Source organism: Danio rerio, chromosome 13 (genome assembly GCF_052040795.2).
Source record: "Danio rerio strain M-AB ecotype USA chromosome 13, GRCz13ab, whole genome shotgun sequence".
In the NCBI taxonomy this organism is placed as follows: Eukaryota; Metazoa; Chordata; class Actinopteri; order Cypriniformes; family Danionidae; genus Danio; species Danio rerio.
In genome coordinates this window covers 7,786,151-7,800,305 of record NC_141033.1, presented here as the reverse complement: position 1 = coordinate 7,800,305, position 14,155 = coordinate 7,786,151, and the positions used below count along the sequence as shown (strand labels likewise).

At 34.9% G+C, this 14,155-nt stretch overlaps 1 protein-coding gene across 1 annotated transcript; it reads right to left on the bottom strand.

The window, feature by feature from the left end:
- Positions 1 to 2,228: 2,228 nt before the first annotated feature.
- Positions 2,229 to 13,904, bottom strand: tnfaip2b (tumor necrosis factor, alpha-induced protein 2b). The gene is made up of 11 exons (XM_087278919.1): positions 13,755 to 13,904; positions 11,106 to 11,766; positions 10,292 to 10,403; positions 9,714 to 9,836; positions 9,534 to 9,628; positions 9,334 to 9,426; positions 8,122 to 8,248; positions 5,475 to 5,600; positions 4,707 to 4,862; positions 4,442 to 4,563; positions 2,229 to 2,602 (listed from the first exon to the last, which is right to left on the bottom strand). The coding sequence occupies exons 1-11, from the start codon at positions 13,816 to 13,818 to the stop codon at positions 2,440 to 2,442; spliced, it is 1,842 nt and encodes a 613-aa protein (XP_087135045.1). The 5' UTR covers positions 13,819 to 13,904; the 3' UTR covers positions 2,229 to 2,439.
- Between the last annotated feature and the right edge of the window lie 251 nt (positions 13,905 to 14,155).

Below are 14,155 nucleotides of genomic sequence, written 5' to 3'. Positions count from 1 at the left end.
TAAAGGTACACGAGCTGTCACTGGGGTGGTACCTTTTTAAAAGGTACAAATTTGTAACTAAAAGGTCAATATTAATACCTCAAGGGTACATATTAGTAGCTAAAAAGTACAAAAGTGTTCCTCTTAAAATTTTTATGTACTAATATATACTTTTGAGGTACCAATATGGACTCTTTAAGTAAAAATGTGTACCTTTTAAAAAAGGGGGCCACCCTAGTGGCAGCTTGTGTACCTTTATTTTTGAGGGTGTACAGTGCATGCAAACACAGGGAGAACATGCAAACTGCCTCATGCAGAAATGCCTCCTGACCCAGTCAGGACTCGAACCAGTGACCTTCTTGCTATAATGTGACAGTACTAACCACTGTGCTACCCCATGAGGTAAACAATCAATACAATAAATCAGGGCACACAATAGGAGAACAGGCAGGTTGGGGAAAAGAATGACCATTTATAAACAGTAAGGGCCGGAAGGGAGACGGGTGGGTGAATGGGGAACTCTGTAACTAACAAGGTGCCTGAGGCTTGAAGCAAAAGACGACTCTATAAGAGCAGGATACAGGAAACAGGGCAGAGACCAACTTGTAGACACTGAAGACAAAATAGGAGAAAACAGACACCGGAAAGCAAAGTAAACAAATACATTTAAGTGAAGTTTCACAAACTAATTTTGAGAGGAGCATGTGATATGATTGACCACAGCAGGTCTCTCACCTACAATCAGTAGTTAGCCGATTATCAGATTAATCCAAACTCAAACAAGCAGCCCGGCTAAAACTACTCCCTTATTTTTGTTTTCAGAAGAAACCCCTCATCTTCCCCTTTCTTCCTTTACCACTGGAAGCTCTAGAGAACTACCTGATCTCCTCTTCCCCTTACATGCTCATCGACCAGGTGGGGTCTGTTCTTCGTACGTGGATTACTCAATTAGCTGGATTTAGATATTAGGATGATTTGACACAATCGAGGATCGTTTCATTCTTCAAAACTCAACTGAGACTTGTTGTCATAGCAACAGTTCTGGTAGCTCAAAACTGCTCGGGATCAGGCTCATTTCATATAAACAGGATTAGATCGGGTCAGTTCAAGCAAAGATACCACTGAAAGTATGTACCGAATGCTGATATTTTCTTACAGTAGTGGGAAAATAGTAAATATACATTTTTAACTATACATATATAAAGTAAAAAAATATATATTAATAAAACTTGTGCAATCTGCACTCCGAAATAAAAGTACAAAGACTGCCACCTGTTGGTTTAAAGAGAAATGTATTGACATGAACTTTACAGAAACAAACGCGTACATGAACAATATTCAACTTTAAAAAAAGGAAGAAATATAGCTGCAAGCAGCAAAATCTAGTTAAGCCTTTAAATGTCACTTTAAACTGTATAGAAGTGTCTTGAAAAATATCTAGTCAAGTATTATTTACTGTCATCATGGCAAAAATAAAATAAATCAGTTATTAGAAAAGAGTTACTAAAACTATTATATTTAGAAATGTGTTGAAAAAAAATCATCTCTCTGTTAAACAGAAATTGGGGAAGAAAATAAACAGGGGGGCTAATAATTCTGACTTCAACTGTATATATCCAATAGCTCTTTAAAAAAAAATACGTTTGCCAAAAAAATCAGAAAAGGCAGCTATAATCATATTATGAACATTTCAATATGCAAGATACAAGTATATAATAATAAAATAGAGATAATAATAATAATTAAAAAATAATGTAAACAATTATTAAAGTAATTACAATGTTATCAGTTCCTATACTCTTAAAAATGCATGGTCATTTAAACCCAAGACAAGACCTCAGTTGAAGATAAATAATTCTTTTTGAGTCTTTGAACGTCTATTTCTATGCATTAACACTAAATTTGTTGTGGTATTAGCTACATATGGTTGATTGACAGTTCGTTTTCAAGGATATAGGAAGCAGAAGGTAAAAACATGTGCACACTATAACTACATCCTTTGTTCATGTAGAGGATACAGCCTGTCAGGAAATCTTCATTACAAGCGTTCTGCAGGAATTGCATCCATTGTGACAGAAGGTGTGTTTCCTTAGTCTACCAGTAACTTGTAGCACCACTTGAACCAATCACACCATATCCTGTTCGCAGACAGCTTTTACAGGCTTTCCCATAATCCAGCGTTTCCCGTCATTACTCATAACAGCAATTCAGATTCACTGGAATTATCTGGTACTAATAACATGAGACTATTGCCGTGAATTCCCTGAGGTTTATTTTTCTTGATCACATAACAATGGTATCACAGAGTAGGATATTGTTATAAACAAAAAGGAACTATAAATAATTGTTGATTTGATATTTTTAGTTCCACATAAAAAACATAAATATTTACAAAAAAGGTACAAGCAATTTTACAATAGCGAGCGGATTTACACAAGCAATGTTTTTGAGACGCGCAATTCATTTAATCCTCACTATGGAAAAAAAGCTCTTGCTAAAATCAAGCAAGTCCTGATTTCCACACATCTCCTCTTGGCTGCAAGCGACGCTTTTCAGGATCATCTTCAGGTCTGACGGAGAAAGATTTCCTTTAAGTTTCAGCCAAGCAGAAATATGACGCTCACTGTAAAAGAAAAAAAAGATCAGAAATTAGGAAAATGCAGCATTCATTGTTTACATACATACACTCACTGGCCACTTTATTAGGTACACCTTACTAGCGCCGGGTTGGACCCCGTTTTGCCTTTAGAACTGCCTTAATATTTCATATCATGGATTTAACAAGGTACTGGAAATATTCCTTAGAGATTTTGGTCCATATTGACATGATAGCATCACGCAGTTGCTGCAGATTTGTCGGCTGCACATCCATCATGCAAATCTCCCATTCCACTACATCCCAAAGGTGCTCTATTGGACTGAGCTCTGGTGACTGTAAAGGCCTTTTGAGTATAATGAACTCATTGTTATTGTTCGCGCTTTATGACATGGTTTATTATCCTGCGGGAAGTAGCCACCAGAAGATGGGTATACTGTGGTCATAAAGGGATGGACGTGGTTAGCAACAATACTCAGGTAGGCTTTGGTGTTGACATGATGCTCAATTGGTACTAATGGGCTCAAAATGTGCCAAGAAAATATCCCCCACCACCACCACCAGCCTGAACTGTTGATACAAGGCAGGATGGATTCATGCCTTGGAACCAGGCAACATTTTTCCGATCTTCTATTGCTCAATTTTGGTGAGTCTGTGTGAATTGTGACCTCAGTTTCCTGTTCTTAGCGTAGTGGCACCCGGTGTGGTCTTTTGCTATTGTAGCCCACCCGCTTCAAGGTTGAATGTATTGTGCGTTCAGAGATACTCTTCTGCATACCTCGGTTATAACGAGTGGTTAATTGAGTTACTGTTGCCTTTCTATTAGCTGGAACCAGTCTGGCCATTCTCCTCAGACATCTGGCATCAACAAGGTATTTGCGCCTGCAGAACTGTCGTTCACTGCCGATATTTTTTCTGACCATTCTCTGTAAACCCTAGAGATGGTTGTGCATGAAAAACGCAGTAGATCAACAGTTTCTGAAATACCCAGACCAGCCCATCTAGCACCAACAACCATGCCATGTTCAGAGTCTCCTAAATCAGCTTTCTTGCCCATTCTGATGCTCAGTTTATATTGCAGCAGATCGCTTTGACCATGTGTACATGCCTAAGTAAATTGAGCTGCTGCCATGTGATGGCAACAAGCAGTTAGACAGGTATATCTAATAAAGAGGCCGGTGAGTATATATACTGTACACTATAAAAAATGTCTATAAATGACCAGTTTTCCATATTTTGTGATTTATGTTTTTTCTTTTGGTCTATTTATGCTTTTGAATCACATATTAGGACCTTAATCTTTTTTTCCCAATAACTTTTAACCTTGAAAAGTTTGAAAAAGTGATATTTATTAACATTTTTAATAGTTAAGTGATGCATTGTCTACTGTGGTGTTGGATATTATGGTACAAAAACTGCAGACTTCAGACTCTCTTCACTGTACTGCAATGTTCAATTACAGTAGTCCTGACAGCAAATGTTTTTAGGCCATTGTAACTTAGTAAACTAAGTTAATCATGTTATAGCTTAATTTTGTATGTTGCGCAAGCTGTTTCAAGTAAGTTTAACATCATATAAGTTCTATGGACTCATAAGGTAAATTTGATTCAGGGTAAAAGTTAAAGGCAACCAGGATGTTTTTACAGTGAATATATAATTTTTTATACGTAATATAATACAAAGTAGCAAAATGTCAATAAAAAGCCCTTTGTTATACTGTGAAGTAGAATTGTTTACATTAAAAGTTGAGAAAAAAGAGATAAGTTTCCCATAATCCAACATAAAATCACCTAGTGAATAACACAAAACAGATACTGTTAATTAACACATATGTTTGTTACAGTGGAACACCAGAACCTGACATACCTGAGGTCAGGGTAAGCTCTCATCAGATTCACCAGCTCTAACTTCACACTGTCTGGATCCTGAAGTTTCAGCAGTCCGGCTAACTTGGGAAGAATGTCTTTCAACCAGTCCATGTTTGAACCCTGGAAATAAAGCATTAGAATAATGTCATGATGTAACCGACATATTTGTTTAATAGGTCAATATTTCTGTAATGTATGAATGCTAAACTGTTATTTTAATGTTACATGGCATGTCTGATGCACTTGTTCTGGTTAGCACTTACAGCTGAAGTGAGGAAAGTATGTATGCGTTCACTGTTGAAGCAGAGGGCTGATGCTGCCAACTGTTGCTGTTCTTTATTGGAAAGTTTGATCTTTTGCTTCATCATTTTTCGTATATATTCAGCTAGAAACTCCTTATGTATCCGACCCAGCAGCTCCTAATCATCAAACAAGCAAACGAATCAACCAACTAATCAATCACTCAATCAGTCAACTAAACAATCACTATAAAATGGAGCTATTATTATCATTTATTATATTATTATTATTATCTATTATTATTAGCACATAAGTCATCTTTTGTCTGACTAGTGTCGCAGTCACACAAGAGTTTGAGCTTGCAAAACTGTCATATAGTGCTGTGAGAAGGGGCGGGAATAAACAAGATGATTAGATATAAAAAAATCAATTGATTGGTTTATATTTTAAATTTCTGTAAAGAGAGGTCATGTTTTGATCTTTGATTGGTCTCACAAAGTCATGTGATGTGATTTCACAGGTCAGAGTTCACCAAGCTTGGACTTTGCAATGTAGTGAGCTGTGAAACTTGTTGCACAAGTCCTGCTTGCATTTCCAGTCTGCTGCCTTGAGTCTTGGGGGGCAAAAGTGCAGTGTGACCGCGGCTTTATCAATCAATCAATCACTCAATATGATAAGGATGAATTGCAAATGTATACATTTTGACTGAGTTATAGTGACCAATCAATCAATGTCTCACTCATATTCTGATTTTAAAAAATCAATCCTCTTTTAACCAATTTTTTTCATACCTGGCAACAAGTTTTGTCCAAGTTGTTGAATTTCTGAATATGTCTGTCCAGCTTTGCAAGCAGCTCCTCACATACACCTTTGCTGTTCTTGAGCCACTCATTGGAGCCCACTTTCCTGTACAAGTCCTGTAGGAACAGATTTTAAAAAAAAAAAATTAATATTAATTTCCATAGATTTGTAGATACTGTATGCTAGAGCAACTACTTATGTAGCTCTCTTGTATGAACTTGGGTAGTAGTTAATAAACGGTAATACTGCAGCCTTTTATATACAATGGAAAAAGGTATTGCTGCCCAGATGAGTCTATTTACTGCCAAAATAAATCACCTCACAGCAGGATTTCCCAAACAATGAAAATGCTGTGGTCTTGGATCGAGGCCATTTGAAGCCATAAGGAGCATAATGCAGCTTAAGATTTGTTTTTTGTTTTTTTTTTTTTAAATCAGTGCATGCAATATTCTAGTCCAAATAGTGTTTCATGCTAATAGTTTAAAGCTATTATAGAATGAAAATCTAGATATACCTGGGCAAAACTGAATGATAAGAGTTCAGTACAATTCCAAAAAAGTTTTAAAGTTTACACAAAAAAAATCTGTAATTGTATGGTTTATTTCCAGCAGCTGGGGTGCCGAAAAAAAAAAAACAGCTGTTAAATTACAGAAATTTACTGTAAATAAACAGAGGTTGAATTACAGTAATTTACCAGAATTTTAAATAAAGAGATTTCTGTTATTTAATGTCTAATTTAATGACCCCAGCTGCCTGAAATAAACCGTAAAATTACAGATTTAGTGAATCTAAGCTTGTATTATACTATGTATGTGGAACTCTTATTTTGAAAATGGCTTTAAGGAAGATTAAAGGAGCAGTTATAGCAGAGATATATCAATTTTAAATGTATTCCATTGTATCTTTTGTTGGTTTAATGTGCATATTGTGAAATTTGCAGTGTGCATTCACCATGATTCAATAGACACATGCACATTTGTAATGTGCACATGTAAACTACTGAAGTCTTTAGTTTAATGCACATTTGTGCATCGTGTCAAATCCTTCACCACTTAATGTGATTTTTTTGAAGCAATATGCCACCAAATAAATATTAAAATATTTAAAAATTCAATTAAGAATGTTTATTTTGCAGGTGTGTAATTCAGAGTACGTCAGACACTGACATGAGCTGCTGGAGCATCAGAGCGGAGCTCATTAATATTCACAATCCTTCCAAATAAGGTCAAAACGCAAGCATACGCAGAATCTCCTCCACTGACACACATTCACACCGCATATGCAAGCAGAGCTAAAGCGCGTGCACAGCGCATATGTAGAATTCATAAAATCAGTCCATAAAAATCAGTGGATCTTATCGATGCATTTATTGGGTAAAATCGCTACTTTTTACTGTCATTCAATGTGTTTTAGTCATTATCAAAGCACTGTCACTTTAACTGAGCGTGAAAAAAAGACCCAAAGCCGAAATGATCACAGCACTGCTGCTTCAGCTTTACTCACACTCCGCACTGATGCACTGCATTTGCGTGCAGCCAAAAACCTCTAATTTGTTTTAAAAAAAAACATGCGCTGCTCATACTCTGCTTCCGTGTACGGTGTGAAAGATGTGATAGCAAAAAAACAACAGGGACTTCCACTATGAACAGACATGGGGCAGGCTTGCCATGGCAAGAAGAATAATAGCCAGCCTTCAATGTCCTCTTGTGTTACGATTCATTCTGAATAAACAAACAATGCAGTTTACATTCTTCGTCCTTGTTGCATTATTCATTAAGATAAATCTAAACTAATTTCTGTAGTTCAAACAACTCAGAGTTGTATTGGAGAATGTCTGTTATAACAGCCCACACATTACAAAATAGTCGGGTTTAAATCGGGATTCCCAGTGATAGGTTGCTGCCATTAGGGCATCCACTGCGTAAAACATATGCTGGATAAGTTGGCAGTTCATGCCGCTGTGGCATCCCCTTATTAATAACGGGACTAAGTAAAAAAAATGAATGAATGAATGAATGAATGAAAGAAATCGGGCTCTGGCTCATGATTACAGTTAATGTGTTGGAACGGGTTGGGCTCAGACACAAGGTGCATGTGCTCGGGTAGGGCCGGGTTTAATTTTTTGGGCCTTATCTAAGCTCTAACACAGTGGTCACCAAACTTGTTCCTGGAGGGCCGGTGTCCTGCAGGTTTTAGCTCCAACCCTAATCAAACACACCTGAACAAGCCAATCAAGCTCTTACTAGGTATACTTGAAACACCCAGGCAGGTGTGTTGAGGCAAGTTGGAGCTAAACCCTGCAGGGACACCGGCCCTCCAGGACCGTGATTGGTGACCCCTGCTCTAACAGCTAGATAAATGGTGCTATAAATGTAAATTAAGTAATTTTGCTGTTCTGATTTACAATAAGTTACTGGTAAACTGCTGCCAGTAGGTTACTAGATCCTACAGGATATTGTTAACAGTGTTTTCTACTCGGGCCAGTTCCTTAGCTTGAAAATAGACTTTGGACCATTTCTAAAGAATTTTTGCACTGACCTAAGCAACATGCATCTATGTAGATATCTGTGAGAACAATTTAATACAATGTATCAATGCATTATATAAGGGAAAAAATGAAAGAAAAAACTCATTTACCTTCATCTCCCTGTGCATGTTAGAAGTGAAGTAGCAGTGGCTGCTTTCTGTCATACCGGTCAGTAAAGACAGGCAATCTGTCTTGACATCTTCAGGAAACAGATGTGCATTCTTTATTATGTAGTCCCTGTAGAGAGGGTAAAGACTTTTAGCACACATTCAAAAAGGGTCGATTTGATTTTTTTAGTTGATTATACAGATAAAGTTAGAATTTTTAGCCCCCTTTGATTTTTATTTTACTTTTAAATATTTAATTTAAATTTAATTTGAGGGTAAATGTCTCTTGTATAATTGGTTATGTGGGTAGAGGTGAAGGTAAGATTTGTGTTTTTTAATCCTTGAGTAATTGTCAAATGTAAACTTTTTTTTTTAATGTTAGCTGTCGGATTTTTATTGTAATGATGTACACCTGATTAATGATATAGTTGATGCACTTTATCTCTGTAGAGTGAGGTCGGAAATGTGAAGATTGTTTATTGTTATTGCTGTGGAGATTATAAGTTATTGTGTGATTAATGGATTATGAAATGAGAGTGACGGTCTAATTAATTGCACATTGTGATTGACTATGAGATAAAAGGGTGGAGTTGAAGAATTGTGTCACACACTGAGGAAGGCTTTGTGCCGAAACGTCTGTCTTTTAATCACCCGTAAAATGTAAGAAAAATAAAAAATAAAAACAGTACGAAGCAATTGAGTGCGAATCATTACCTTTTTTAAATAATAACCTTTTAAATATTTCCCAAATGATGATTAACAGAGCAAGGACATTTTCACAAAATGTCTGATAAAGTTTTTTCTTTTGGAGAAAGCGTCATTTGTTTTATTTCGGCTAGAATAAAAGCAGTTTGTAATTTTTTTAAACCATTTTAAAGTCAAAATTATTAGCCCCTTTTAAGCTATTTTTTGTTTCGATAATCTACAGAATAAACCATCGTTATACAATAACTTGCCTAATTACCCTAACCTGCCTAGTTAAATTAACTAGTTAAGCCTTTAAGCTGTATAGAAGTGTCTTGAAAAATATCTAGTCAAATATTATTTACTGTCATCATGGCAAAGGTAAAATAAATCAGTTATTAGAAATGAGTTATTAAAACTATTATGTTTAGAAATGTGTTGACAAAAATCTTCTCTCCGTTAAACAGAAATCTGGGAAAAATATAAACAAGGGGGCTAATAATTATCACTTCAACTGTAGATAATACGTACCTGCACTGTATAAGATATGAGAGGTTGACCAACAAAACGGCTTCAGTGTTAGGCTGCTTGCTCTTAATGACTTTAGCATGAAAAGCTCTGTAACTGTATGAACACAAATTGAGTTGATTATAGTGATTTTGTCCACAGATATATTCATAAATTATGTTCATAAATTAATATGAAACTAAACAGCTTAACTAAATGCTTACTCTTTCAGAAAATTGCTCATCTGGCAAGTGATCCTCCGTGCTTTTGTCTTATCACCAAGCACCTGTTCAGTGAACTCTACATGTCTGTGAAAGAACTAGGAAGAAATGAGAAAAAAAATGTTACTAAATGATTCATTATAGAACGAAATTAAAAGATTGATCCATAGTTTTCTTCCTTACCTGGATCACATCGATGGCCTGTGGACAGCAGTACACCTGGTCCATCAGCTGTGGAAGCTTCCCATCCCTCCAGGCTGTTTCTTCTCTGTCCAGAATATTGTGGAGGCATTTGCTCACTTCCCTCTGGTGAAAAGCAAATTGAAATCGAAGCTTTAAAAGGACTGTTTGAAAAATTACTATTTGTGCATAATTTACCTCATCCTTGACCATATTTGGTTCTGAGCACAAAAGAGAACATATTGTAAAATGTGGAAAACCTGTAACCATTGACTTCCATAGTGTTCTACGGAAGTCAATGGTTACAGGTTTCCAACATTCTTCAAACTATTTTATTTTGTGCTCAACAGAATAAAGTGATTAAAGGATCATGTTTATATGTAACTGTATAGACATATGGACGCAAGTTTACATGTCTACTGAGAATGCTCGCCCATAAAAACGCTCAGGGCATCCGCTGCATAAAAACATGTGCTGGATAAGTTGGCAGTTCATTCTGCAGTGGCGACCCCAGATTAATAAAGGTATTAAGCCAAAAAGAAAATGAATAAATGAATGGAGTAAATCATAAAGCATCAAACCTTCTCGTTGGATAGAAACTGCTGTTCCAGTGGTGCAAGCAGGTCTTCAGGAAGCAGCGGATCAAGCTTTGCTTGATCGATCCTTTCTTTTATTTCTCTGCAGTTTAGAATGCTGTGGACAAAGAACAAATATATATATAATTTAAAGCCACATCGCTACCTACAATGTAAAAAAAAAACTGAAAAACTTGTTACAATGCTACAGTAAATATTTGTTACCTGATAAACAGTGAAATTCCTTAATATTTATGGTGAATAATCGTAATTTCACTTCCCCAAAGTTCCCTGTATGACACTTTCTATTTATTTATTTTCATTTTTTGTTGTTGACATTACTACATGGTTATTTATTTATTTATTTATTTATTTATTTATTTATATATTTTAATAATGACTTTTTACTGTACATTTTAGTGATAAAATGCCACTTTTACTTGCCATTTTTTAATGCAAATGTATTTATTCATTTATTAATTTGTTCATTTATTTATTTATTTATTTATTCATTTATTTGTTTATTCATTTATTTATTTATTTATTTATTTATTTATATATTTATTTATTTATTTATTTATTTTTAACAGTGCAGTCTGTAGTAATTGTAATATTATGGAACCTTTTCACAAGACTGTTATGATGCAATTAAGTTAATGTAATAGTTTTTTGCAAATTTAAGTAAATTGAACATAAAACAATTAAGTTGCCTCCCCAAAGACCTTAAGAATTGTGTTGTTTTTTAAATAAGTAATTTAAACAGGCAGCAAACGTCATTTTTTGAGTGTAATAAAGCAGCATAACCCTGTGTCTCTCTTACCTGGGGTAATCCTGGTTCACCCACTGCAATATCAGCACACAGTCTTCATCACACAGTGTGAACTCTGCCACTTCTCTCAGTCTGGCAGCGAAGGCCTTATGATACAGTGTGGCATAAAACTGGCACACATTCAGCTCTTCTGGATAGCAGCAGCTCACCCACGTCACAACTTTCAGCAAGTCTTCTTTCAGGCGTTTTGCTTTGCAGATGATCGACTGCTGCATGGAGGAACGTACATCGATGCTTGAATCTATTGGTGCTTCCTCCATCCTCCTCTGAACCAGCATCTCCAGCAGAGCCTCGTGGATCTGTTTACATCTTCTAGGCCTCCATGATGGTCTCTGCTTTTCCTGAAAGCCCTCCCAGCGAATGTCCTGCTTCTCCTCCTCCAGGACGGCATGCACAGCTTCCTTCAACATCTCCTGCTCCTCTTTGCTCTGGAGCTCCAGGGAGTTTTCCAGCGTCTGCCTCACACACTCCAGCAAGTCCTCATAGTCTTTTGCTAGCCTCGCTTCGGAATCTTCCTCTTCCTCCACCAGCCTCATTTTGGATCCAATCCCGTCCTGTTTCAGCACAAACAGACGGTCTTCTCTGAGGATCAGCTGCTTGCATGCATCCACAAAGCGGTGCGCTTTCAGATTCTGCTTAAACGTGGGAATCTCTGTAGAACACAGAATAATGTGTCATTTTTGTGTGTATCAATGAAGTTTATATACACTGTAAAAGCCAACAGTCAACTTTATCAAATGAAATGAGTGTAGTTAACTCAAAATTTACTCAAAGGTAATTCTACTCATTTGAAAAGAGTTTTGAACTCAGTGTTGAAGGTAATGAGTTATTTAAATACTTCATTACTTCAACTTAAATGGAGTAAGTTCACTGGACTCATACAGATTAAGTTTTGAAACTCAAATGGTTTGTAGAAATTGGTTTCCTTAAATGCTTTGAGTTAACTTATTGGGTTTTACAGTACTCAGTTGTTTGAGTTCACTTCATTTATTGGGTTTAACTGTGCTTAAATTGCTTCGTTTACTCAAATGGATTAATTTCACAATACTTATTAGGATTAGTTTTTGAACTTAAATGGTTTGTTGCAATCAGTTTCATCAAATGATTTGAGTTACCTTAACTCATGGGTTTTACAGTGTAGAGTAAACACAGGTAAATAAGCAGAGTAAAATAAGTAAACAACCAAGTTAAAACTTTTACTTACATCAATTTAACTTTAAACAATTTATTTTTTGTGTAGCATCTTTAAAACTTAATTTTCAAAGTATTTTACTTTTAAAAAACACAAATATAGCAGAAAAAAATTGTTATGCAGAAGATAGAAAAAAAAAAAAAAAAAAAAATATATATATATATATATATATATATATATATATATATATATATATATATATATATATATATATAATAAAAACACTGTAAATATAAAACTAAATGAAAAATGAAATGATAAATAAACATACATCTCACAAATAGGCAGGTCTTAAAATATGAGTATTTTTAATTATTGCACTTTATGTGTTTAATTTCAGTTGGTTTACAAATAAAATGTAAAATTTCTAACAAAATTTGCATAATTTGAGTAATATAATTTAGCATGGACTTACTGTAAGCTATAGATTTGGTTACACTTTAAAACAGTCAAAATCACTAAATGAAATAAGTTAGTTTAACTTATAATTTTTAAAAAAGGTTAATTTCACTAAGTGAAAAAGAGGTATTTTAACTTACGACTGGATTATATTAGGCAGATTTCAAAACTAATGAGTTATGAATTAATTAATTGTAATCTTTGTGTTAACCTAACTCTAAAACTAGGAGCAATACTAAACCATTCAAGTAGCTATATTAATAGTTCGGACTTAATTTGTTGAACTTATAGCGATTTGATAACTGAACTTAAATTGTTTAAGTTACTAATACTCTAAGAGTTTGACAACACAAATGGTCAACACAAATATTGTGTGCATGACTCTCTAGTCAAGTCATATAGTTTTCAGTACTCAAAACTTAAATGGTTTGCTGCAATCGGTTTCCTCAAACAGTTTGAGTTAACTGTACTTCTCTGGTTTTACAGTGTAAAGTTATTGCAGATGCGTAATTTACTGTTATTAGCCTACTAAAACAAGCACAGGGCATATGAATCTAAAATAAAATGTTTCCTACACTTGATATATTGCAGTTTAAACTAGTGGTCAATTAGATCATGTTAGTTTATATATTTACTCAAATTTAGCCAAGTGTAAACAATATTTGCACAGCATTTATTAATCCAAGTTAAACGTTTACTAAGGCAATATTAAAATTTTAATTGTCAAAACACTGTGAGGTAACGTAAAAATGAACTTTATTTTTATTTACTAACATTATTAAAGGAGAATAAATACTGTAATACTGTTATAATTGTATTGTTTAACATTTAGAAAACATATCTAACATTAACTAATGGACTACACTTTAAAATGGCTACTTTTTTCTACTTATGCATCTTTAAGATAAATTCAAGCAGACTGCGTAAATCTACAAAATAAGGTTACATTTTATAACACAGTATGTCACAATATGATTGATTGATTAATAAACAAGCCTAAGGCATTTAATATTTTACAGGAGACTCAATGAAAAGTTAAGTCGTCCTACCTGGAGAATGGCTCTTTTTGCCATTCTTTTTAAAAAGATTTAACACTCCGTGCTTTTTCGTCATCGTTTCTAATAAAGAAAACAAACAACGCGATATTAGGCGTGCGAGAGAGACAGTTCAGATCTTCTTTCATTCATCTACAGCAAGTTAAAGGCTTTGTGGACATAACGGGCTTTTTATATTATAGGCTTCATCTGCGAGAGGTGGAGCAAAACTACTGACATCATCAAGATTCATCCAGGAGTTCTCGTGCTCTGGTTTATCACACTTAAGAAAAGGAAGACCGAGTTTACTCACAGCACAGACGGATAAATAAACAGACACATAGCCTACATACTACAGTCAAACTGGAAGTGGGAGAAATGCCAAGAGCCTATTTTAAGAAGTCTTCTCAGCGATT

What these genes read in the sequence shown, in the direction of transcription:
- tnfaip2b (XM_087278919.1), bottom strand. Translation starts at nt 13,818, where the DNA reads ATGACGAAAAAGCACGGAGTGTTAAATCTTTTTAAAAAGAATGGCAAA. An exon ending in AGGCCATCGATGTGATCCAG is followed by an intron (nt 9,629 to 9,713) that starts GTAAGGAAGAAA and finishes ATTTCTTCCTAG; the next exon opens with TTCTTTCACAGACATGTAGA. An exon ending in AGAGCTTACCCTGACCTCAG is followed by an intron (nt 2,603 to 4,441) that starts GTATGTCAGGTT and finishes TTTCTTTTACAG; the next exon opens with TGAGCGTCATATTTCTGCTT.